This window comes from Chanodichthys erythropterus, chromosome 14, assembly GCF_024489055.1.
Source record: "Chanodichthys erythropterus isolate Z2021 chromosome 14, ASM2448905v1, whole genome shotgun sequence".
Classification (NCBI taxonomy): Eukaryota; Metazoa; Chordata; class Actinopteri; order Cypriniformes; family Xenocyprididae; genus Chanodichthys; species Chanodichthys erythropterus.
In genome coordinates, this window is record NC_090234.1 from 38312347 (window position 1) to 38338864 (window position 26518).

The 26518-nt window shown below is 36.9% G+C and overlaps 1 protein-coding gene across 2 annotated transcripts; it reads right to left on the reverse strand.

Annotated features, from left to right (window-relative positions):
* Positions 1 to 29: 29 nt before the first annotated feature.
* On the reverse strand, positions 30 to 25677 carry fer1l6 (fer-1 like family member 6). 2 transcript variants are annotated; one of them, XM_067408504.1, is made up of 42 exons: positions 25402 to 25677; positions 23172 to 23251; positions 22856 to 22973; positions 22703 to 22757; positions 22466 to 22597; positions 22312 to 22374; positions 22158 to 22236; positions 21910 to 22066; positions 21629 to 21815; positions 19869 to 20061; positions 19321 to 19643; positions 19085 to 19193; positions 16864 to 17020; positions 16648 to 16768; positions 16452 to 16552; positions 15651 to 15741; positions 15165 to 15284; positions 14905 to 15057; positions 14632 to 14809; positions 14380 to 14504; positions 13044 to 13178; positions 12698 to 12844; positions 12484 to 12591; positions 11488 to 11649; positions 11168 to 11339; positions 8530 to 8654; positions 8219 to 8341; positions 8073 to 8118; positions 7921 to 7965; positions 6277 to 6353; positions 6064 to 6192; positions 5833 to 5973; positions 5287 to 5414; positions 5022 to 5192; positions 4777 to 4931; positions 4558 to 4700; positions 4347 to 4435; positions 4155 to 4253; positions 3262 to 3503; positions 997 to 1154; positions 393 to 493; positions 30 to 217 (listed from the first exon to the last, which is right to left on the reverse strand). In XM_067408504.1, exons 1-42 carry the CDS (start codon positions 25434 to 25436, stop codon positions 37 to 39), a joined length of 5454 nt encoding a protein of 1817 aa, XP_067264605.1. In that variant the 5' UTR covers positions 25437 to 25677; the 3' UTR covers positions 30 to 36. The 2 variants fall into 2 exon arrangements, with proteins under 2 accessions (XP_067264605.1, XP_067264604.1); XM_067408503.1 differs by lacking the exons at positions 7921 to 7965; positions 22703 to 22757; positions 22856 to 22973; positions 23172 to 23251; positions 25402 to 25677 and having other exon boundaries at positions 22466 to 22635.
* Positions 25678 to 26518: the final 841 nt, after the last annotated feature.

The window sequence follows — 26518 nt, forward strand, 5'->3', positions numbered from 1 at the left end:
CTCCACTATGTCCAGTGACTTTATATGGGTGTTTAATTACCCATTGACTATCTTACTACTGATCGCCCCTGGTAGGGTGTAGAAGATAAGAACCAGGAACAAGGTCACGATCAACAGCACCAGTCCAGCAATGATGTATTTCTTGTAGTTCCCCCAGATCAGGTGAAAGAAGCACTTGAAAGGATTCATAAACCAGGAGAAGGATGTATCTGGACGACTAGAGAAAAGAGAAATAACTTAAATAATTCACATATACAGTTCAACCCAAAACCAAACAATTTCATTCAAATCATATTTTTCTTATTAAATAGGCCTATATATTCTTAAACTGATTGACAACCCTAGTAATCACTGGAATGAACCCTAGGTATTGAGTGTATTAGTCCCATTACTTTGGTTTCTCTAGAGGCTCTGGCTCTTTTCGTGCACGGCCCACTGGATTTTTCTCTGCCTCTTCAGCTGTTACGAGGTGGAACTCTGCTTCTACCTTTCCCTTATGGATGAAAAACAGTTAAAATACAATAATAGTTTTACTAGGTCACATGTTTGGGTGAACAGTCCCATACATACTATTGTTTTGTACAGAACTAATCATCCTCTTGGAATTATAAGGTTCAATCTGCATTTTGAGCAGTTTTGAGATATTGAGTTTCACAAGTTTTGCATTCCATTCAATTTTGTAGATAGAACCTTTTTGTTTTCTAAATAAAAAGTCCCAAAATGTACACAACATTAAAAAAAACACACATAATGTAAACAAGTTGTCACACAATAAGAATATGTGAATAACTCAATTTTGACAAAAATGTCAGATAGAACCTTATAATTACAAGAGGACGAAATATAAATGGATGATTTAACATGCCTTAATTTGATCACTTACGTGATTGCATTAAAAATACAATAGTCAAAGTTTTGATTGTTCATATGCTTCCAAATATGTAGCTATACTTTTTTCACTTTTTTTTCTCCACTGAAATAATTTAATTCACATACTGTGAGTTCACCAGATTTAATGAAGGGCCACCAGCCTTTGGAGCGTTTCTGCTGAAAGATAGAGATGTTCTCTGTGGTTTCTGTCAGCATTTCCATCTTACAAGCTTTAGCTGATTTAGCTCCACGTGGAAACCCATGCAGGTCCAACTCCACTGAGCCTGAGAAAAACATAAAAATGACCATCAAGTATTAACAAATGTTGAGCCAAGGTTTTTTTTTTTTAGGTATAATTTTGTATTTCTGCTATTGTAAGATAGCAGTGCTCCGGCAGCACTGGTTTAATCCTATCAGGAGGTTTAATCCTATTCAGTGCATTCAGAAAGTATTCACAGCACTTCACTTTTTCCACATTTTATGTTACAGCCTTATTCCAAAATGGATTAAATTAATTATTTTCCTTGAAATTCTATAAACCATACCCCATAATAAAAAAATTAAAAAAATCACATGTATATAAGCAGCCTTTGCTCAATACTTTGTTGAAGCACCTTTGGCACCAATTACAGTATTTCTGAGTATGATGCTACAAGCTTGGCACACCTATTTTTCATTTTTCTTTGCAGGACCTCTCAAGCTCCATCAGGTTGGATGGGGAGCATCAGTGCACAGCCATTTTCAGATCTCTCCAGAGATGTTCAAACGGGTTCAAGTCTGGACTCTGGCTGGGCCACTCAAGGACATTCACAGAGTTGTCCCATAGCCACTCTTTTGTTATTTTGGCTATGTGCTTAGGGTTGTTGTCCTGTTGGAAGGTGAACCTTCGACCCAGTCTGAGGTCCAGTGTGCTCTGGAGCAGGTTTTCATTAAGGATGTCTATGTACATTGCTAATACATTAATCTTTCCCTCAATCCTGACTAGTCTCCCAGTTACGGTCACTGAAAAACATCCCCACAGTATGATGATATAGGGATGGTATTGGCCAGGTGATGAGCGGTGCCTGGTTTCCTCCAGACATGATGCTTATTCAGGCCAAAGAGTTCAATCTTTGCTTCATCAGACCAGAGAATTTTGTTTCTCGTGGTCTGAGAGTCCTCCAGGCGGGCTGTCATGTGCCTTTTACTGAGTAGTGACTTCCGTTTGGCCACTCTACCATACAGGCCCACTACAGGTGAAGTGCTGCAGAGATGGTTGTTCTTCTGGAAGGTTCTCCTCTCTCCACAGAGAAATGCTGGAGCTCTGTCAGAGTGACCATCAGGTTCTTGGTCACCTCCCTGACTAAGGCCCTTCTCCCCCGATTGCTCAGATCGGCTCTAGGAAGAGTCCTGGTGGTTCCAAACTTCTTCCATTTACGGATGATGGAGGCCACTGTGCTCACTGGGACCTTCAATGCTGCAGAAATGTTTCTGTATCCTTCCCCAGATCTGTGCCATGATACAATCCAGTCTCAGAGGTCTACAGACAATTTCTTGGACTTCATGGCTTGGTTTGTGCTCTGACATGCTCTGTTAACTGTAGGACCTTATATAGACAGGTATGTGCCTTTCCAAATCATGTCCAGTCAACTGAATTTACCACAGGTGGACTCCAATCAAGTTGTAGAAACATCTCAAGGATGATCAGTGGAAACAGGATGCATCGGAGCTCAATTTTGAGTGTCATGGCAAAGGCTGTGAATACTTGTACATGTGATTTTTTATTTATTTTTTTAATACATTTGCAAAGATTTCAAACAAATTTCTTTTACATTACATTGTCATTATGGGGTATTGTTTGTAGAATTTTGAGGAAAATAATGAATTGAATCCATTTTGGAATAAGGCTGTAACGTGGAAAAAGTGAAGTGCTCTGAACACTTTCCAGATGCACTGTATAAACAGATGTTAAAGGGACCTAAACCCAATATTTCTGACATTGTTATGTGTGTTGAACATGATAGAAGACAATGTTACCATCCGTTAGTTTTAATATCTAGGAGAAAACTAGTTCATTTTAGTCTTTTTTGCGCTATTTTCTACCTTCAGGTTTAAATTAATCTTCAAGTCAATTGTATAGTAGTACGGTGATGACTCATGTGTGTCTCATAATTATTCATAATTATAAGACGCTTTGCTTAATTATTCACAAGAGATTTCCCATGACAGGGGCTTCAAACAGCGAGATCGCAAATAATAAGTGAAAGATGCAGTAATGGGCCAAAATGAGTGTTACAAATGAGTGTCACACAAAATAGTGTGTGCGTCACATATGTTCTCTCAAAACCATGCGTATATTGTGTTGTGTGTAATGGTAAATTGCAGAGTGCATTTGAGAGAGAGATTTTTTACCCAGGAAGTCATCAGAAGAAAGTCTCTCGAAGTCCCACACCTGCATCACAAGGACTGCAGGGATCTTCTGTTCAGTTTTGTCCAAAGAGTAGATGTTTTCTCGCTTTTGAACCACCACCACTTTCTCAGCTGGCAGGTAGTTAAAGGGGAACACAAAGCGCCAATTGAAGTTGCCCTCTCCGGTCAGAGAATTGTAATGTACATCAGTTTCCTGGCCGTCATCTTCAAGACCCTTTAACCACCTGAAGAACACATGAAATTCCTCAGATTTTACTGTTAATTCTGATGTTGCAGGAAAAATATTCTTAAATCATAATGTTATGTATTAGGAATATTAGAAAGCATTAATTAAACATATACAGTTCCACCTGCAACAGTTCAGTACCTACACTAGAGTTCAAAAGTTTGGGGTTGGTAAAATTTTATATATTTTTTTTTTTTTTTTTTAAAGTCTCATGTTCACCAAGGCTGCAGTTTTGTTTTTTGTTTTTTTGTTTTTTTACAGTAAAACAGTAATATTACCATTTAAAATAGCTGTTTAAAATTTAATTTATTCCTGTTATGTGATTACTTCAGTCACATGATAGTTCAGAAACATTTATTATTATTATCAAGGTTGAAAACTGTGCTTATTTTTTTTTGGCAATCGTGATATTTTTAACGTTCTTTGATGAAGAGAAAGTTCAAAACAACAACATTTATTTTAAATAGAAATCTTTTGTAACATTATAAATGTCTTAACTGTCACTTAAGATCACTTTATTGCTTCATTGCAGATTAAAAGCATTAATTTACTGACCCTAAACTTTTGAACAGTAGTGCATATTGAAAGACTTTTTCAATATATAAAAAATTAAGCATTTTCAATGATGATTGTAATCTACTAATATTACCCTTTGACATAAATGTCACTTGACTGCTGTCCTGTAATGAAGTTGGTGTCCTCTAGTATTACATCTTCAGTGTTCCAGATAATGATTCTCAGTTCATACCTTTATAAAAAAAATAAAAAAAAAAGATTACACAAACCACTACTAACTTTACTGCACAACCCAGTAAAATGGTTTTATGGATCTTCAGCTCACCCTTTGGGTTTGCGAGGGGAAATGTCCACAGGAGGGCCAGGATGAGGCATATCCATTGGAAAAATGTCCACCCACATCTGCAGATGGCCCTGAGGAACATGCAAATGGACAATTATTACAATCACTCTGCCACCTTAAATTGCTTATATATGCATTCTAAATGTATATATAGTGAATTAAGGTTGCATAAGCCTCTAACAACACACATTACCTGGTCTATTCCTGGTTTGTCTTTGAGGTAGAGTGCACGAGTTTCAATATGCTCTGGGACAAGTTTACAGGCCCCACTGGTCAACTCAGACCACCTGTGCAGTACCTTCAGAGCCAAGTGCTCGAAGGACTCCACCATCTGATCTGTGAAGCAGCAGCAAGCACATTGCTCCTTTAGTTATTAATCAACATCATGATGTAAACCAAAAGAGTGACATACCTTCATCAGCAAATACAGTTTTCCCCGTGAAGACTTTGTTTCCTATGGTAATGTGTCCTGGAGAAAAGTGAGGGTTGTCTAGTCTGTTTTCTTTGCAAAGCTTAATCAACAGGTCCGTTGGCTTGATGCAGTCTCTCCATGCATTATAACCCTCACTAGGTGACATGAAATCATCAGTTGATGCATCAAGAGTGGGCATCAAACGAATTTGAGAAGACCGTAAATGTAACAATATAAACACTCACATGGCATATTCAGCAGGCAGACCACAGGTAGCTCGATGCCTGCTGTAAAAACGGTTCTCCAAATCGATCTGTGTTTCTCCAATCAAATCATCACCACCAATAGTGTCATAGTCATAGATGAGAATCGTTAGCAGGGATTCCTTGGGGAAAGTGGCTTGAAATTCAAAGGATCTGAGCAGGAGAGGTAGATTGATAGAAAATGAAACACAATGAAATGAGTTAATAGAATTTCAAAGTGAATTTCTCAATCATTGTGCTTGTTCACCTTCCAAACACTGGGTTGAGCTGCTTTGGGATGTAATTGACTCTGTCTTTGATCTCAGTTTTCCCAAGTTTCAGCACTATGTAAGGGTCTGCTTTGCCATCTGGATCCGCAGGGTGCAGGTTGAAGGCCTTAACAAGCATAAGAGTGTGAAATAACATGATCTTTCAGAAATCAATCTAATATGCTGATTTGGTGCTCAAGAAACATTTTTATTATTATCAATGTTGAAAACACTTTTTTACAGGATTCTTTGATGAATAGAAAGTTTAAAACAACATAATTTATTTGAAATAGAAATTTCATTTTTATAAATGTCAATTTAATGCATTCTTCCAAAATAAAACTATTAATTTCTTTAAAAAAAAAAAGAAACAAAAACTCTTGAACAGTAGAGTTGTTCTGGTCCGAAAATTTATGCTGTTACGTTTTTGTTAGTGACACTAGATCCATTGAAATGCATGAACAAACGATAAGTAACAATTACCAAAAATCAACCAATATCAGTTTGCATCAATATTCCTGTATAAAAATATGAAAGGCACTTACTGCAACTATGTACACACGGATCAGGACGTCTACTGCAGTGTTTGGAGGAATACCCTGGTTTATTTTAAACTGCCCAGAATCCAAATATCCATCCTCTTCCTCATCATCCATTTCTGGCATCTTGTACAGACAGAACCTGCCCTGATGGAGCAATCAATTATGATAATTCTGTGACCTGGATCTTAAAAAGCCTCCATGCATGTTATGGTTCTACATGCGAAACCAGTTTACCTTGAACTTCCCGACAAGTCTCTCATCAGCAGAGCCGTCCTCCTCATTGGCCTTTCCTCGGTAGAGTTCAAAGGTTTTAACCCAGTCATCAAAAGGCCCAAACTCTGCCTCCAGTTCTTTGTCATACACCTGGAGTGATTAAAAAGTGAGTCTGCACATCTGTTTGAGGAATAAATACAAATTTAATATATAGACAGTAATTGCATGTTTCACCTGTAATGTTGCAAGCCTGGGCTGTTCTATAACATTCTTGTAATTCATCTCTTTTTTCTTGTCCTTAAGACCTGATGCTAAAGATACAGCAGAAAATAACAGATCAAAATAACATGCACACAGTCTAACAGACTTTAAAGTTAAACAGTTTTTAAGAGATTAAAAGTAGATTAAATATGTTTTTATCACTTCCACCAAAGAGCAGTTTAAAGGTACAATGTGATTTTTTTCCGCTAGAGGTCGCTAGAAGCCTATTCAAAACAAAGGCGTAGTTTGATGACGCCTAGTTTTAGAACGGAAACTTGGGACATGTGGTCTCCATCTCAACGGACGGTGCAAAAGAATAGGGATTGGAGTCTGGAAGAACTCATGTTCGTGGATGCGATTATTAACGTTACTGTAGTATGAAGCAGAGCAGGACCGAGTGTTGCGGGAGCTGAACGAGGAGCTGGAGCGATTGATCAACACACGCCTCACGAGCAGCGGGACTTTTATTATGACACAGTCGCCGGCGCCGCTTCCGCTTTTCCGGTTATGAGTTTACGGGAGCTGTCCTTGTCGACAGAACCAGCGGCAGATGGTAAACAGTAATTATGTTCCATAAATAAGTAACACAATCCACCATAAAACGTGCAAGAAGTAAATAAGGAACTGCTTGAAGCAAGCTAGTGGTTTTCTGGACGCTAGACACTACTTCCGCATTTGTCCACGGCACTGTTGTCATGTGGTTTCTACGTCAGTAAAGGCGGTAACAAAGGTAACTGACGTCATTGACAGGCGACTGCACTGCCCCGTGTCACTGTTTAGAATGGGAATTTTCTCATTATTTACAACTAGTTGAAAACATTAAAGATATTGTAATCAGCTGGACAAAATATATAACACTAGCCTAGTGGTTTTTGGATATTTTACTGCAAAGATTTTACATATTGTACCTTTAAGTGTCTTAAACACCCAAAACAAACCAACCGGCTGACAACTTCCCAATGTACTGTCAATAACAGGAAACATAGGCAGCACTAATGCTTATATAGACTGCAAAAATTAGTAAGCTGTTATACACTGCCATTCAAATGTGTGGGGTCAGTATGATTTAAAAAAAAAGAAATTAAATACTTTTTCATTATTCATATTAGAATTCATATTAGAAGGATCATGTGACACTGGAGACTGTAATTACTGCTGAAAATTAAGCTTTGCCATCACATGAATAAATTACATTTTAAAATATATATTAAAAGAGAAAACAGTTATTTTAAATGATATTTCATAATATTTACTGTATTGTTGATCAAATGAACACAGCCTTGGTGACCAGAAGAGAATTCTTTCATTAACATTAAAAAATCGTAATGACCCAGCCCCAAACTTTTGAACGGTGGCGTGTGTGCACAAAACCCCTAAAAAGGGGTGCAGATCTGGGCACACTGGGATTGCAAAATGTTGTGTGATCTCTTGTAAGCAGCATTTGCTGAAGTTTTAAATGACTATGTGGAAATTTAAATGTTCCATTCACATTTTTAAGCTAATGCACAGCATTTATGCTAATGCACAGTTTGCATAGGGAACAAAACATTCTGCAATCCTGTTGACCGCAGCAAAAGAGGAGGACCATGCAATGAACAGTCTCCCAATCATTCTTACCCAGATTGATCAATCCTTCGGAAATAATGTTCTCCAGAGGAGTTACTGAAATACATCATAATGTGGGCATGTTTGACTAAAGCTGGAGCATGATGTGACTACATGATCCAGAGGACAAGACTGATTCTGGAATTAACTCAGATATCACTTACTATTTTCAAAGAGCAGTGGAAATGGATTGTTTTCCTTTTGCTTTGCCTAAGAAAGAAGTTGTGGTACAAAACAACTAGTTAGCAAAAACCAAAAAAACAAGACAAATAAAACTATATGCTGCTAACAAACATGTTTAGAAGTGTACCTGCTGGACCTTCTGCATTGATGCATAGTATTTCGACCACCAATCGATGACGTTATCAGCAGACTCATCAGCCGTGGTGCGTTTCTTCCTTTTAGTAGATCTTCTTTTGCTCTTTTTCGATACCTGGCAATGACGAAGGGTTTTATAGTACATAGTGTTTTTATATGCTTCTACTTATACATATGTATTTCCAGGAATCAGGGGCATAGATTAAACTGGAGGGAAAAGCTGGAAGTTTGATTTACATATTTGGTAATATTCACAATCTAATGTTTTCTCAAAATGTTTAGTTAAACCAAATAAAAACAAACCTTCTGGTCCTGGAAGTCAGGCTCAGTTTTGGGGGGAGGGTTGATTATCTCCTCCTGCTCTATTTCAATGGCGATCTCCTCGTTTGGCGGTGGCACAACACTTTGCTGCAGAGACAGCAGAGACACTACAGGAGAAAAACAAACCATACTTTTAATTAGATTTAGGCAATCATTTTTATTGTTCAGATTCACTGAGGAATTTTATCAACAAGGTTTAGGGATTTAATAAAACGGACAGATGTGTTTGAGCAGATTTGGAACTAAGGCCCTGTTTCCACCTGGTATTAAGATGCGTTATGGTGGATCGGATCTCAAGTAGACGAGGGAGACGCATTCCTGTTTACACCTGGTGTTTTACACCGTCTCTTTTGTCAACTTTTGACCACTTCTGTCCTGATTTCATAGAGGGGAGGGTCTATGGGCAGGTAAATGTATGGGCTTTTTCCAGATCTTTTGATCTAATTGAAGAAATAAGCTCACGCAGTTTACTTATGAACGCGAGCGGAGACGATGGAAAAACATATGGAGCAGAGCAGCTTTCGTTTTTGCTCTTACAGCCACAAGACCATGCCGAATGCTGAGAGTCCGTGTTAGAAATCAGGGGCCGTATTCACAAAACATTTAATCTTACCACTATGAGTGATCCTAAATAGCAGTAAATGTTCTTAGCTAAGAGTTTTCTCTTAAAGCCTATTCACAAAGCTGCTGAGACAAACTTTTACTAAGGAATAGAGAGAAGTCTTAAGCTAAGAGTAAGGGTGGGGTTGACCTCGTTGCTAAGGAAGATGTCAACACACTTACTAAATATCACCACAGTGATTGGCTGATAGGGGAGGAGTCTCTGTCAGGAAGGTATCATGTTGCCATATTCAAATAAAGAAAGATTTTAAAATAAAAACGTTGTCATATTCAAATAAAGATTTTAAAATAAAAAAAATTGCCATATTCAAATGAAGATTTTAAAATAAAAATGTTGCCATATTCAAAGAAAGATTTTAAAATAAAAATGTTGCCATATTAAAATAAAGATTTTAAAATAAAAATGTTGCCATATTAAAATAAAGATTTTAAAATAAAAATGTTGCCATATACAAATGAAGATTTTAAAATGTAGGCTAAGTGTCACTAATTAAACAAGTATATGTTCAGCTAATTGTCAGCCTGTTTACATGTCTGCATCTCGAAAAATTGCAGAATTCAAGCGAAAAGTGACGTTTTATAAACAAAGTTCGAGAGGAGCACGTTCAGATGGTCTATCTAATCAGCTGGAGAGGAGGCATATATATATATATATATATAACACAGCTGACTCAGTTAGCCTCCCCTCGGACAGCACGCCAAATACGCTTATTTTTCTCTTTTACTCTATTCGATCATTTGTAAGTGTTCTGAACTTAATTGGACATTATTTTCTTTTTTATTTATATATTTAGTTATTTTCAAAGGTTTATGTTTGCCGTTTTTGCCTTTTTATTATGATAGGACAGTGAGTAGACAGGAAGCAAAGTTGGAGAGAGAAAGGGGAACGGGATCAGGAAAGGTCCATGAGCCGGAACTCAAGCTCTGGTCACCCGAGCTGCCCACAAGGCAATCGCCGCCAACGATAGGATATTATTTTCAACTTTACCATAATGTTTTCTTCTCCATCATTCAATACATTTTGCCTGTACATAAATTAACCTTTATGTTGTGTCATCGCAGATTAAAATCTAAAAATCAAAATAATTATTGCATTTATGATAAAAAAGCTCAGGATCACCTATTTGCCTCAATGCATACAGTGTCTTTGGGCGGATTGATGAGGCAGACTGCTGGAAACAACCATTTTAGGATTGTTTGTGATTTGGTCTTAATGACTTAGGAGTTAGGAGTAGTCAAGAGGACTCCTAACTTTTCACAGATTTAGGAGCTAGTTTTAGTGCTAAAATTCTTCGTGAAATACTTTTAGAGCAAAAATGTACACGCACATTATTTTTAAGAGTTTCTCCTAAATCGTTAAGTTAGGAGCTACTTTTAGCCTTAAAATGTTTTGTGAATATGGCTCCAGGAATGGTGAGAGAACATTGTGCTTGGTACATTTTTCATCTTCAAACCAAACTTGGGGCTCTAGCCGACAAAGTTTAAATCCCGTCTGGTTAGCGCGCTTCCAATAATGTTTATGCATTAGGTCAGTAGGCGGAGAGCAGGTGCTCTTTTTTGGCTGTTCAAACACGTTTGACCACATCAGTGTCTACACTACAATGCAATCCAGTTGAATGCGTTCAACAACTACTTCTGGAAGTGGTTGAAAGTGGACAAGCTCAAAAAGTTTTAAACCCTGTTTACACCTGTTTTTAGCATCGTCCATTTGTGATCCAATTGACCAAAATGCATCCTAATACCAGGTGTAAACAGGTATTGAGCATCCCTGCCCAAGTCCAATACATACCATATTATATTATACATTACTGGGGGCTCTGGATCATAATATTTTCCCAAGACATTAAGTATTTGGTACAAGTTGTATAGGTTAGATCGTGTTTGATTTTTTGTTGAAGAAATCTGATGAGACATTAATGAAGAACTGTGGTCTCTGTTTGACTGTTTATTTTTCATTAATTAGGGCTGTTATTGTGACTGTAACTGGGATGTGCGTTACCTGCTATGTTTCTGGCCTCCTGTTGAGGTTGTTGGATCGGTGAAGGGATGTGCTTGAATAACGCCAAGTTGTTGATCATATGACTACCCACAAGTGTGCTCCGTCCAAAGGCCCTCCAGTCTACCACGGTGATGGTAAGAGGAGGGAGGAGGTGTTCGTCTTCAGGCAGCTCCTAAAAACAGCGGTCACAGACATGCTGAGATCAGCAGAACACCAGTGATGAGATCAACAGCGATGAATCACATGAGCAAGGCCATGGGGACAACACCATATATGTCAACATTAAACACAGAACCCTGTTGTTGAAGCAGTTGACTAACCACATCAAAGGCATCCACAAGTATTGTGAAGTTTGGGTTTTTCTTGTAACTCTGTATCACTGAGGAGTTGACGCCTGCTCCTGCACACTTGATAAAAACTTGAGGCCGATCGACAGATAAGAGCTGAACTTTCTTCAGTTCTCTGAGGCCCCAGAACAAAACCTGCAGTGCACATAAATACAAACTCAACAATACTTGTACTCAAAGTACAAACAAAACTCAACAATACTTGTATTCAAAGTACAGACAAAGCACTTATAGTATACACTGAAAAAAGCTACATTAACATTCTCAAAATGGTAGATCCATGTTACACATACCAAAATTACAAATTTTAAAAACAAGCGTGACACCAAATAATAGTGAGACCTGATACATAGACCAAAGGACTATTTCCAACTATTATCATGCAGTTTAGTCTATGAGATATTGAGATGCTTTTAAAAGATACAGCTAAGAGGAATACACAGCACTTTTGGGAAATGGTAGATGAGTCAAGATTATAGTAGTTTGATACCAGCAGAAAAAGCTGACTACAAAAGTTTTCTGAAGTACAAGTCCCAAGCTGACAAGTGAAAGATGTTCAGGTTTACACAGTGCAGTGTACTGGTGGGAGTTAAACCTGAATTATTTAAATCTGTATGATTTCTTCCATATACATAAATAAATAAAATAAATAGTTCATTAATGATTTTCAAGAATAATGATGGGCTAGGAATTCAAATGACTAACAACCACCAATATCTCTAAAAGAAAACACCAATAAAGCATCCATTATCAATGTATGAAATTAAATGGCTGTAAACATACAAATCTCAAAATCTGACTCACATTATGAAAAGATATGTATTGTTTCCAATTCACTGCTTGAAATCTATGCATTTTTACAGCGGTCAGCTAAACTAAAGAACAATGCAATATATTTTAATAAGAATTTCCCCTTGTTTTGCTTTTTCTTGTACTTTACATATAGACAGTAAGTTATAGATTTTGCACCTCAATTCTGTACTTGCAAAGCACAGGTCGGATGTATGAAGGTACAGGAATAACCCCTCCATCTGGCTCATCTAAATCAGGGAGTTTGTTCTCTCCTGACTGTGAGATCTACAGCATCATGGGTAAGACAAACAGCAGACACCATATTAGTTTCTGCATTAGATTATACAAACTTGTAGAGCACATACATAACTTATTATTTTTAAGACTAGACCTGAATGAGTTCAAAGGCTCCCAGTATGTCTCCTCCTGACAGGCCGCCACAGAACAATGGACTGTACTGCAGCTGAGGAGGGGAGTATTGCTCGTCTGACAGTTTGACTACAGGAACAGCCACTGTTGACCCCAGGTACTCTGTACCCTGGAGAGAGCAAACAGGTCACAGCATTTAAGACAGACTGATAAATAATGCAAAAAAAAAAAAAAATTTTATATATATATATATATATATATATATATATATATATAAAAATTTAAATTCAAACTCAATTCAATTACAGAACCATTAGAGAAGTACTACATTTGTGGTCTGTATACTTAGGTGAATGTGCTTTCCTTACCACTGCATCATCATCATACACTTCAATCACAACTAGCGGGGGCTCCTGGACTATTTCAGAAAGCCCTCCATACAGAGACACGTTATTTATCAGAATCAGCTGATTCCACGTGGGAGTCAATGTTTGCTTGATGATCTGAAAAATTACAATTTGGACAAATATGAATAACCTTTTCACATTATAAGGTTATTTGTTTTGTGGCAATTTTATCTTTTGTGACTAATTATGCAGAATCAAAGAGTATTTGTGATATAAATTTTCTAAAATATTCTTTGACAACAGATTCACTTAACGTACTTTACCTCAAAACCTTGCACTTTTTTATAGAACATAATATTCTAAGTAATATATATATATATATCCACCTTATTCCTGGCGAGCCTGCAATGTTTTGAATTATGGGTGGCACTTCCAATTTGGGGAACTTCCATTCAAAAAGACAGAAATGAATCATTTCAAATCATAAGGTTGTCCTACAAATAAAGTTTATCTGTCTAGTTTGACTGAATATCAATTTTCCTTTCATGTTTTATTTTCAGACATCATGAGAATTACGTAACAATTGGTATTTTAACACGACGTTATAACAAGAATATCTATGGCAAGAGCTCTTTTCAGTCGCTGCATTCTTTTCCTCATTATTATTTTCTTTTTTCCCTTTGCATTCTGCTGTAATAGTACAAAAAAGGATAACATAATACTGCACATTTGTGGCATGTTCTCCTGATTTAATTTGCAATATATCCCATTAATAATTCACTGGAATGCATAAAGAATCTCTCGTTTTTCCATTTTTTTTTTTTTTTTTTTCCATAGGTAAATACAATTTATTATCTGTCAAAATGATGGAAATCACTTTGAAATAGTATCATGCAATGCTGAAGTTAATGAACATTCTTGATTAAGGCAACGTACGTTACATAATACAGATATATATTACTACAGTGATATTTAACCTGTCCGTTATTGCTGTGGAAAGAATCACACTTTTGGGGTTATTCATGGCCTGTTGAAAGTACCTTGTTGATGCTTTTACACTTTTAAATGTCCTTTTAATAACCAATGGTTGAAAGGTGAGTAGAATAATGTCATCTCATTTTACCCAGTTAAAACAAAAACGTATTATTGCATTCATAGAGCAAACCGTTCACTGATTATTTACAGCTTAAAAGAAGTTAGACCTACAATTAGCGCAAAGCGCAATGGGGTGTAGGAATAAGGTGGATTTTATATATATATATATATATATATATAGCACTTCTGGTTAGATGTTAACTGCACTTCATTGGATCTGTACTTGTACTCTGCACAATAGATCACATAAACTCATGCTTACACCAGTGTTTTGGCTATAGGACAGAAAAGACACCCAGGCAAAGGGGTCTGAGAGGCCAGTGTTGTCTGCTGCGATGAGACCACGAGCCTGGTACATATGAGCCCTAAGCTGGAACATGTGCTTCTCTGTGTACCAACAACAAACAGGGCCAAACAGCAAGACAACATGCCAATCAATATCTTACATAGAAAAAGAAACATAGACAAAGAAAAATAACTCTTCCTTGCAACATTGAGCGCTGAGCAATCTTGCCTGTGTAGCGTAAATACTCAGGAGGAGGGCCAGTCCTGTCCTCAGATGAGACGCCTTCCAGTTCAAAGCCTGATGGGAGATCTTTCAACATGCAGGATGAATCTCTGCAAGTCCCCAGCCACAAGTACACATCAAGTTTAGCCTGGACGGTCCACCCCGGTCCACGCTTCCCAGGAGGCTGAAATACACATTTTTATGAATATGTAATGAATGTTTCCTTTTAAAAGTTACAGGTTAAAGCCAGAGTTTAGCATTTGATATCAGAGTTCAAACCTTGAGGAACAGAGTCTTGATCTTCCCACAGTCTCGGCCTCTCTGCTCTGGGCTTTCAGAGAAGAGCAGGTGACGAGCAGGGATTCTTGCATAAGCCAGACGCTTGTTATTACTGACCAGACACACAAACACATCTGGTAAAGTGTGCTGAGGCTGAGACAGGCAAAAGATGAAGAGTTATATTAGTAATGATGTAGACTTACACTACACATATAACAGTTCAAGGATTTGTATATAACATAATGACACAAAATAACAACCTCTTCCACCAGAAATCTCAGTTTCTTTTTAATTTTCTGGACTTCCAGCAGCATCTCTTTTACAGTCAAAGGTCTCCTTTTGGGCTCAAGAAGTCCTCCTGCTACTTCAGTCATACTCTCCTGAAGAGCAGAAAATCAAAGATTAGCCAAATATACATACACTTCCAGTCAAACATTTAAATACTTATTCTTGACAGAATTTATGTTCTTATGATCTTAAAAATCTTTTTAATTTAAAGACATACACTTAAATGCTTGACACTAGTTTTGCAGACAAATTTATAGTGCACCTACAAATTAATTTCATTACACATTTTTTATTCAATTTTGGTGTTTTTGACTAAATGAGGGCTAGATAGTGGAGTAATGATAACACAATAATTCATAGTCATACAGGATTAATAAAAGACAGAGAGCTCTTCTGAAGTTTTATAAATAGAGGTCTATAAAAAGCAGCTTATGAGAGCATGTATAAATGAAACCCACCAGCTCCTGTTTGCACAGAGTGAGCCTCTTTTTGTCCAGTAAGGTCAAGTTGCTTCCCTTCACCTTCTTCTCAGCAAAAGCAATAAACTCTCTGCAATAAACATGCCGTTACATTCAGCATAAACATAATTAGGATACAGTTGTGGAATTTCAATAATGTGTGGACATTAGGAAGGAAGAAAGAAAGCCTTTATAAAAAAGGGATAGTTCACCCAAACATTAAAATTATGTCATTATTTATTCACACTTATGTTGTTCTGAACATGAATGACTTTCTTTCTTCTGTGGAACACAAAAGAATAATGTTTTCAACTGTTTTTCTCCATACAATGAAAGTCAATTGGGTCCAAAATTACATTGGCTTTCACTGTATGGGTCAAAAAAAGAAAGAAAGAACCACAGAAGAAAGAAAGTTATACAGGTTTGGAACGACATGAGGGTGAGTAAATGATAATGACAGAATTTACATTTTTGGGTGAACTATAATTTTATAGGGCTCATGAGCAATATTTTTTTATCATCTTGTAAAATAAGAAACGTTCAAATTTCAGAACTTCTTCCATCTAAACTGACACAACAGTGACACCTACTGGGTGTTTAGAAACTTGGTTCACCATCACATCTATGGTACAATAATGGAACAAAAAACTTAACTAACATATAAAGTGGACCTCAGGTGAAAATAATTATAATAATACATTTCTTTGAGGCCTACAAGATGTAAAGTGTGTTATAGGATCTGCTTTTGTTCTTGTATCACTGAATATCTCTGTTAATTCCCTTAGGGTCTTTAGGACCTACCTCGCATCTTTACTAAATTCCCGAAGAACATGGTGCATGAGAGACCATGCCTCTGGAGACAACATTTTATCCAATTCTGCCACCTTAGCGATTCCCTCCTCCTGACAAGCATTAATTGAAAATAACCACATGAAGTACTAGCTGATCACACTGTAATGTAATAAAACAACATGTGTTGTGTTGAAGGCTCACATACAAACATCAGGGCGATTGTGTCCAGCATGTTGGCGTGATGGAGTCGGTAAGCTCGATCCTCCCAGCTGCTATAAACATACACACAGGGCTTTTGCGCTGTGATGGGTAAATGCATGTAGTGCCTGCACAAAACAAGATTATCTGTCCAGTTTTGCACATGAATAAAGTATTCCCCATTATTTAATGAAGGTATAAAGTTGTTTTATGATCTGAGCACCTCTGTGCATCTCCGAAAAGAGGTCTCTCTGGTGTTGTAGTAGATTTGCACGTCATTGTTTCTGTGGTGTCCAGAAGAGGAGTGGTAAGGGACACATCCTCAAGCTTTTTCTTTGAAGGAGGCGGTGCAGCACCGTCAATTAAATTCCCAAAGTTACCTGAAAAAAGAAGTACACATTTAAAGGGGTCATAATAATGACATCTATCATGCCTTCTCAAAATACTCAATCCTAAAATCATATAACAATATCATAATTTTGACACAATCTGTTTAAATACATTCAGTGTGTTTAATGTATTGCTAAGTAATTCATTGCTGTAATTTAATTACTTTGCCTTGAAAAAGTAAGAAACGGGATTACTCTTAAAGGTACAATATGTAAAATCTTTGCAGTAAAATATCCAAAAACCACTAGGCTAGTGTTATGTATTTTGTCCAGCTGATTACTAACAATATCTCTAATGTTTTCAACTACTTGTTAATCATGAGAAAAATTCCCATTCTAAACAGTGACACGGGGCAGTGCTGTCGCCTGTCAATGACGTCAGTTACCTTTGTTACCGCCTTTACTGACGTAGAAACCACATGACAACAGTGTCGTGGACAAATGCGGAAGTAGTGTCTAGCGTCCAGAAAACCACTAGCTTGCTTCAAGCAGTTCCTTATTTACTTCTTGCACGTTTTATGGTGGATTGTGTTAATTATTTATGGAACATAATTACTGTTTACCATCTGCCGCTGGTTCTGTCGACAAGGACAGCTCCCGTAAACTCATGACCGGAAAAGCGGAAGCGGCGCCGGCGGCTGTGTCATAATAAAAGCCCCGCTGCTCGTGAGGCGTGTGTTGATCAATCGCTCCAGCTCCTCGTTCAGCTCCCGCAACACTCGGTCCTGCTCTGCTTCATACTACAGTAACGTTAATAATTGCATCCACGAACATGAGTTCTTCCAGACTCCAATACCTATTCTTTTGCACCGTCCGTTGAGATGGAGACCACATATCCCAAGTTTCCGCTCTAAAACTTGGCGTCTTCAAACTACGCCTTTGTTTTGAATAGGCTTCTAGCGACCTCTAGCGGAAAAAAATATCACAAATTGTACCTTTAACTCTTCTGTAATTTAATTTGTTACTTCTGAAGTAATTGCATGAAATATGTTAGACTATATATATATATATATATATATATATATATATATATATATATATATATATATATATATATATATATATTTCTTCTATTTTTTTTATTTATTTAACATGAAAAACATACATTTTAACATAAATTTTTTATGTAAACTTCTCCCTTTAAATAAGTTTGGTCAGTTCAAGAATAAATTATGCAATTTAATATTATTTATTTGAAAGAAATATAAGAGCAGTTTCATCTATTCATCTATTCTTGCATTGTTCAACTGGTTGAGGTTGATATGGGATTTAGAAATGAATTAGTAATAAGCAATGCAATACTTTTTAGACAGTAATTAGTATAGTAATCTAATTACACTGTTGAAGACATAATTAGTAGCTAATAATACATTTTTTAGAGTAACTTACCCAACACTCAGCACATTATAGCTATTTTTATTTCTAAGTAATTTAACTGCAAAAAAACATATTTATCTGTGTCCGACATATTGTGTGCGATCAGTTTACCACAAGATTTAGAATTGATGCTCAAAAGGAGCTGTAACCATCAAGCTCTGTTCAATCCTGTAACCAAGATTTTTAAAGGGATAGTTCACCTAAAAATGAAAATTATCCCATGATTTACTCACCCTGACACATTCGACGCATGTCCAAAAAGTGTAAACTTCCGTGATGTAGTACACAATGCCATGATGTACGCGTTATAGCCATTGTAAACCTTGGAGGACTAAGGATATTTTTAAATATATCTCCGATTGTGTTCTTCTGAAAGAATTTAGTGATATACATCTAGGATGGCTTGAGGGTGAGTAAGTCATGGGATAATTTTCATTTTTGGGTGAACTATCCCTTCAAAGGTGCTAAAGAGGATCTTTTTGTCGACTGAGAAAACAAAGACTGTTAGTGAGTTTTTGAGTTTTTAGCACCTTTAATAAAAATAAAAATTGCTTAAGATTAAGCAAACTTCTAACTTCATTACTTTTTCTGGTCATGGTAAGAGTTTCGAACCCTATTTTGAGCCTATTTGTGGATAGTGCCTTTTAGGTTGTTGAATGTAAATTCTGTCATGTTTACCAATGGTGAACTCAAGGCTGATAGGTCTATCACCGATTCTTCTGTCAATCATGGAAGCCTCGAACACACAGCCAAAGAGCAGGAAGGTTTCCATGTCTTCGTCGTTAATCTAAATTTAAGTTAAACAATGACTTGGGTAGATTTAATATAATGGAAAAGTATGTAAAAAGGATGGGGGGATAAAAAACTGACAGATTAAAGAATGGAGTAAAAAGGAAAGCGACTGCTGCACACACCTTCTGTGTGGGCTCCACTGCCATCACCTCGGGTCCTATAGTTTTGGACTTATCCTCCTCACCTCCAGCTCCCGTCCCAGTTTTGGGATCTTTCCCCACTGCTTTCCCTCCCTTGGTATCTTTCAGACTGATCTTTGAAAGCAGGGATTTAGATTCAGCACCTCCAGACAGGATGTCCACACCCAGTTCTATGTAAACCCTGCCTCTGTAAGACACCCCCTCTCCAACACCCTCGTTCAGCTCCTGGCTGTCGTCCACCAGTGTGGAATTACGAAGTGAGCCGTAGAGGTTGATCCATGCCGGTCCGAATGTGGGCAGGAAACCTTGAGAAGAGCAATGAACGATGAAAGAATAGGGTAACTAACTAAAATCATTTGTTTGCAGATGCCACTGATTTGATAGGCTATGTTGTATATTGTTTTTCTAATACAATAACATTCAGACATTTTTAAATGTGACCAAGGTGTCCAAATACTTTTGGTGCCACTTAAATTGGTGCCTATAATTCCAAACTACTACTTTTTTAACAAAGTAATGAAATGGCAAACCGTTGTCTCCATCATTGTCGTTTGAGATGGTGTGCAGATCAATGTAATGAGTCCCAATGGCCACATCATTCATGCTTCCCTCATCCAGAACCCGGATTTTCAGTCTTTGACACAGTGGAGGAAACATCTCCTTAAACACCACCTGCTCGTTCCATACTGGTTCTGCTGTGCTCTTCTGAGTAGACGTCCTGCCCTTTCAATCAGGAAAGAAAACGAGTGTCGGAAAGAGATTTCGGAAGAATCTTACACAGCTCTTGCTATAACCACACTTACCCAGGGAAACAAACAAACAAAAACCAATAAAACCGCCAAAAAACAGGTCGTTCACACAGGTCGCGTTCTTGTCTTAAAAAGCGCGCGACGCCGCGCATCAAACGAAAAAGAACTCAACGCTCGAGACGCGTGACATTTAAACCTTTCAAACTTTCTTGACATGGCGTCCAATGCCGAAAAAGAACCGACTTGGACTAAGAACTATTTATATATTTATAAGTCATTTATATGTTACATTTTTGTTTTTGTCCTGCTCAAAATGACCTGTTGTTGTATGGAAGAAATTACGATTTCTGATTTTTTTTGGCCTATAGGCCTAGGTTTGAAATTACATGAGGACAGTGTACTGTTAGCTAAAACTATTAAAAATCGTTTGAGATAATAAAGAAATAAAATCTGAAATAAAATTAAAAGGCTATTAATGAAAAACTTAACTTTAATTTAAGTTTTTTTTTTTAAGTTTGAGTTAGAAATCTTGTCTCGGCAACTAACTGATATAAATATGTTTAAACTAAAGAACTAAAATTACAAAAAAAGGAAAAATGAATCTATAAAGAAATATTTTAAATAAAAATAAAACTAATAAAAAATGAAAACAATACATAAAATGACTAAAATCATAAATACAAAATTAAAATGAAATTTTTTTTACGAACTACCCCTTTTAAGGGTTAATTCACCCAAAAATGAAAATTCTGTCATTTATTACTCACCCTCATGTCGTTCCACACCCGTAAGACCTTCGTTAATCTTTGGAACACAAATTAAGATAATTTAGTTGAAATCCGATAGCTCCGTGAGGCCTCCATAGGGAGCAATGACATTTCCTCTCTCAAGATCCATTAATGTACTAAAAACATATTTAAATCGGTTCATGTGAGTACAGTGGTTCAATATTAATATTATAAAGCGACGAGAATATTTTTGGTGCACCAAAAAAAACCCAAAATAATGAGTTATTTAGTGATGGCCGATTTCAAAACACTGCTTCAGGAAGCTTCGGAGCACAAATGAATCAGCATATCGAATCAGCTATTCGGAGTGCTAAAGTCACGTGATTTCAGCCGTTGGCAGTTTGACACGCGATCCAAATCATGATTCGACACACTGATTCATTTATGCTGCGATGCTTCATTAAGCAGTGTTTTAAAATCGGCCATCATTAAATAAGTCGTTATTTTGGGGTTTTTTTTGGCGCTCCAAAAATATTCTCATCGCTTTATAATATTAATATTGAACCACTGTACTCACATGAACAGATTTAAATATGTTTTTAGTACCTTTATGTGTCATTGCTCCCTATGGAGGCCTCACGGAGCCATCGGATATGAACTAAAATATCTTAATTTGTGTTCCGAAGATGAACAAAGGTCTTACGGGTGTGGAACGACATGAGGGTGAGTAATAAATGACAGAATTTTCATTTTTGGGTGAACTAACCCTTTAAGTGTGTTTGTTTTGTACTAAGCACTGGATTGTGAGCTTACAACTTGACCGAAGAATGACACCTCTACATAAGGATCTATGAGGGCTGTCGTGTCTCCAACAAAGGCTTTGGTCACATTGGCCATAATACTGGAGTTTATTCTGGGAAGGCCTTCCGCTCGGTACACTATCACGTAAAACCGAGCCCATGGCCGTTCAGGGCTTAAGCCTTCAGGAAGCAGGAGGTGCCTGCGAGAGGACAAACATTTTTAACATCATGAGATACATTGGGCACATTCAACATCCAGTCTTTATTATGCCATAAAAAAATTATTGATCTTACTTGTCTATCTGTTCCTCTGCATCACTGAACTTCTGGGACGGCAGTGCAACATCTCCCTTTCCTGACACGCTGATATCACACTTCAAGTGCCCTTTCACCCCTGTGCGGATGTCAGCGGGGTCTGTGAGCGTGGCCCACTTATTGATGAACTGATGGCCTGGCACAGCAAGGGCACGATTTATTGTTTTACAAGCAGAGTAACCAATAATCCAAATCTGAGACCAGATCTAAAGAAAAGGTGCATTTACCAGGTTGGGAGTAAACCGTCCCGACATCAATCTTGAACGTTCCCACACAGAAGCTCTTCATGATCTTTGAGTGCATAACCTTTGAGAGAAGTACACTAATGTAAGCTCTGCCAGCTTATGCCAAGAAAACCATTTTGTTTACACATGTACTTACTGATAGTTTGATGACTTTGTCAAAAAAGATGTCTTGATTGCAAAAGAAGTCAAACACAAAATACTGTTGGGCATGAGAAGACAATTATTATTATTAAAATTCTTGCCATTAATGCCATTATTTCAGAGAGTGTCCAGTTGGACAGTATGACCACCTCATTGTAAAAGGGAGCGTTGGTTCCTTCTTTCACAGACGTCTGCTTTTTCTCATCTCCAATTTCAATCACAACACTAGGATCTATGTTATCCCCAATCAGCTGCCTAGCCTCTGTTATATTGATGGAGATCTTAGGAAGAGCATAACAGGTTTCAGCAATCTTTCATTATTAAGGGTAACAATTTTACCATTTCAAAAAAACTGCAACTTTTACTAAAATTATATTGAATTCTACCTGGAAATGTTGTGGTTTGCTTTCAGCTTCCAAGATCCTGGCCACAGGTTTACACCTTTTAAGTACAAAAAAGTTAAATGAAGATGTCATACATAAACTACAAGAATGAACACTTTACACTGTGGAAAGATTGGAGAGGAAAATAGGAAGTGCCTCTTAGTATTAGCAATCTGTCTGAAGGAAACGTGTGCCGAGGTGGACTCTTCAGCGAGTTCAGGCTGTGGTACGTCTACCACGTCTGGTTCGCCCGGAACGGTTTCATACTCGGCCTCTAAAATATAAAGATTAAACCAGCTCAGTCAGAATTGTTTTACAGGCATTTTAAACCTTCTGTAGTAGATCAGGATCAGCTGTTATATGTCTGAATTAATGGATTTAAATTGTGTGTCAACAAAACCATGCAGTTAATCCTCATTAAATGTTCTACATCTTTACTTGCATAACATCGTGTTTGCTTTCATGGTCTTACCTAGAGCACTTTTGTTTGCAATTACAACACCCTTGTGTCCTTTCCTGTGTTTCTTCTTCCCTTTAATTCCAAACTTTTTGCTGCAAAAACACATTGGAATATCAGACCATTAAAAAGCACTCCTCCCACTCCTAACCATATATACTTTTTTTGCCCATTTGTGTGACCTTGGACCACAAAACTAGTCATAAGTCACATGGGTATATTTGTAGCAATAGCCATCAATACATTGTATGGGTCAAAATTATCGATTTTTTTTTTTCAGCCAAAAATCATTAGGATATTAAATAAAGATCATGTTCCATGAAGATATTTTGTAAATTTCCTTGTATTTATTTTTGTGAGTGGATATGCATTGCTAAAGACTTCATATGGACAACTTTAAAGGCAATTTTCTCAATATTTTGATTTTTTTTTTTGCACCCTCAGGTTCCAGATTTTCAAATAGTTGTTTCTTTGCCAAATATTGTCCTATTCTAACAAACCATACATCAATGGAAAACTTTTTTATTCAGATTTTAGATGATATATAAATCTTAATTTAAAAAAAAATTACGCTTATGACTGCTTTTGTGGTCCCGGGTCTCGTTTTGTCTCTCTTTCATGCATTTTCCTTATAATAATGAGCCCTAGTAGTTAAAGGTGCTAGAGAGGATGTTTTGTTTTATACATTTTTGCAATATTACTTGAAACTGTCTTTACTAACTGATAAAAGACTATTTATTAGGTGCACTGAAAGGAATAATATTAACATCATCTGTGCACGAGGTAGGGCCTTAAAAACATCAGCCAATCATTTACCGCGATCATCGCATAAACGATTGGCTCTCTGGCTTGTCAATCACTGCCATGACGATCCTTGTCAGAGACGAGCGCAGCTGCGCGCTCCAGTAACTTTCCACACTCCACAGGCGCCGCATGCAATGTTTTTGTCAGGAGACAGGAGTAACAACTGCAGATTATGAGTTACCTGCGGTGAGTCCGACATAATGAATCCACTAACACGACACAGTGAATGCCGGTGGTAAACACTCGTGTTCCAATACTCGTGCACGAGTTTTGGGAGGCGTTCCCTCGAAATGAGCTGTGAAGGAGGGGGGCTGTTCTTACGCATGCGCTCATTTCAAAAACTCACTAACAGTCTTTGGTTTCTCAGTCGACGAAAATATCCTCTGTAGCACCTTTGAAGGGATAGTTCACCCAAAAATGAAGAATGTCAGTAACCAAACAGATCTCATCCCCATTTGACTACCATAGTATTTATTTTTTCTACTTTGATAGTAAATGAGGGGCGATATCTGTTTGGTTACTGACATTCTTCCAAATATCTTCCTTTGTGTTCAACAGAAGAAAGAAATTCATACAGGTTTGCAACTTCTTGAGGGTGAGTAAATGATGAGAGTTCTCTCATTTTTGGGTGAACTATCCCTTTAAGAACTGGAACTGAATAGAAAGGTTGGAAAGTTTGCAGCTGAAACTAGAGCTGTCACCATTGGGCCTATGAGCAAGTTAATTTTAAAATTGTAAGTATAGGCCTATTTTATATGTTGTTTTGGATAGAAGCATTTGCTAAATGACTATTTATTAGACATCAAGGTTTCTCCATTTCTGTCACGCGATGGATTTTGGGCTCTTTGTCACTGTTGCCTTTGGCTTGCTTAGTTGGGGATACTTCATTTGTAACAATATTACTGATTTAACTGCACTCACGCTAGATGAGAACAAAACCTGAATTGAACCGAGCTGAATAGTGACACTATTGTCTTCTGCTTTATAGCTGAATCAGTTTTTTTTTTTTTTTTTTTGCAAATTTATTTTGCAACATTGGAACTATTATTGAACAAAACTGAATCAATATTGGACTCAAGCTGAATAAAGCCACTATTGTCTTCAGTAGAGCTGCTTATAGCTGCATTAAACTTATTTCATAATGAGTGAACTTTACAGTTATTGAAGTTAACAAAATAATCACTGAGGGCTGAATAATGACTGTAGGATCTGCTTTACAGCAGAATTGGTCTCATATTTGATTAAGTTTGCATTATTAATTCTATTACTTTCCTGTTTTATTATTGTGAAGCTGCTTTAAAAATTTCTATTATGTAAAGTGCTATAAAAATAAAGGTGACTTGAGTTGACATGAAACTACTATTTCATTTATAATGCAATCTGTACTATTTAGAGAACCAATAAACACCTTTTTGAAAAAAGTGCTCCTAAGAGAGCTTACCCATGAGGTGCAGCGCCGTCTTTATCTTGGTCCATTCTTTCAGGAAGAATTCATTCAAGGGAAAATATCCAGCTCAGAAACTGTGACTGTAACCCACTCCATCCAGCGAGACAGTGAGTGCACTTCCTCCCCAGACGTCTGTTTGACTTTCTGTTGCTGAACTATTGCATTACAAACAAGGGTGGAAGATTGTGGCTTGTGTGTTTTTAGGAAACTCAGAGGCCATATACAGCATTTCATATTTCAGAATTAAATGATTGTCAATACAACGAACACTTTGCAAATACAGATTTAAATGTTGTATTATAGCGTTTAACATTTTAAATGTATAGTATTACAGTAAAAAAAAAAAAGGAGAAGTGTGTACTTAAACATTCTCCCTTATCAGAATGAAAATATCACTGAAGCCATAAAACAACATTTGGCACATGGAAGTCGAGTGTCTGCATCCATACTTTGGTGGTGCCACTTTACAGTAACCTTATATACATCAGTTAATGCATATATCATGAGCTAAAGAAAATCAACCAATCTGACAGCATTTATCAATCTTTGGTTAATGTTAATTTACAAACATAAAGTTGTGCATTGATAGTACCTGAAAGAGATAGTTCACCCTAAAATGAAAATTCTGTCATCATTTACTCCCCCTCAGGTTGTTCCAAACCTGTATGAGTTTCTTCTGTTGATGAGCCCCATTGACTTCCATATTATTATTTTTTCTCCATACTATGGGGAAGTCAACAGGTTTGGTTACCCATCTTCTTCAAAATATCTTTTGTGTACAGGTGTAGAACAACTTGAGGGGGAGTAAATGACAGAATTAAAATTTTTGGGTGAACTATGTTTTACTACAAGAATAGAAATGAACAAAGATAAAGTTTTATTGGTAACACTTTACAATACGGTTCATTTGTTAAACATTAGTTAATGGATTAACTAACATGAACTAACAATGAGCAATACAGTAGTTACTGTATTTACTAATCTTCGTTAGTGTTAGTTAATGAGAATACAGTTGTTCATTCTTTGTTCATGTTAGTTCACAGTGCATTAACTAATGTTAACAAGCTTTTAATAATGTATTAGTAAATGCTGAAATTAACATTAACAAAGA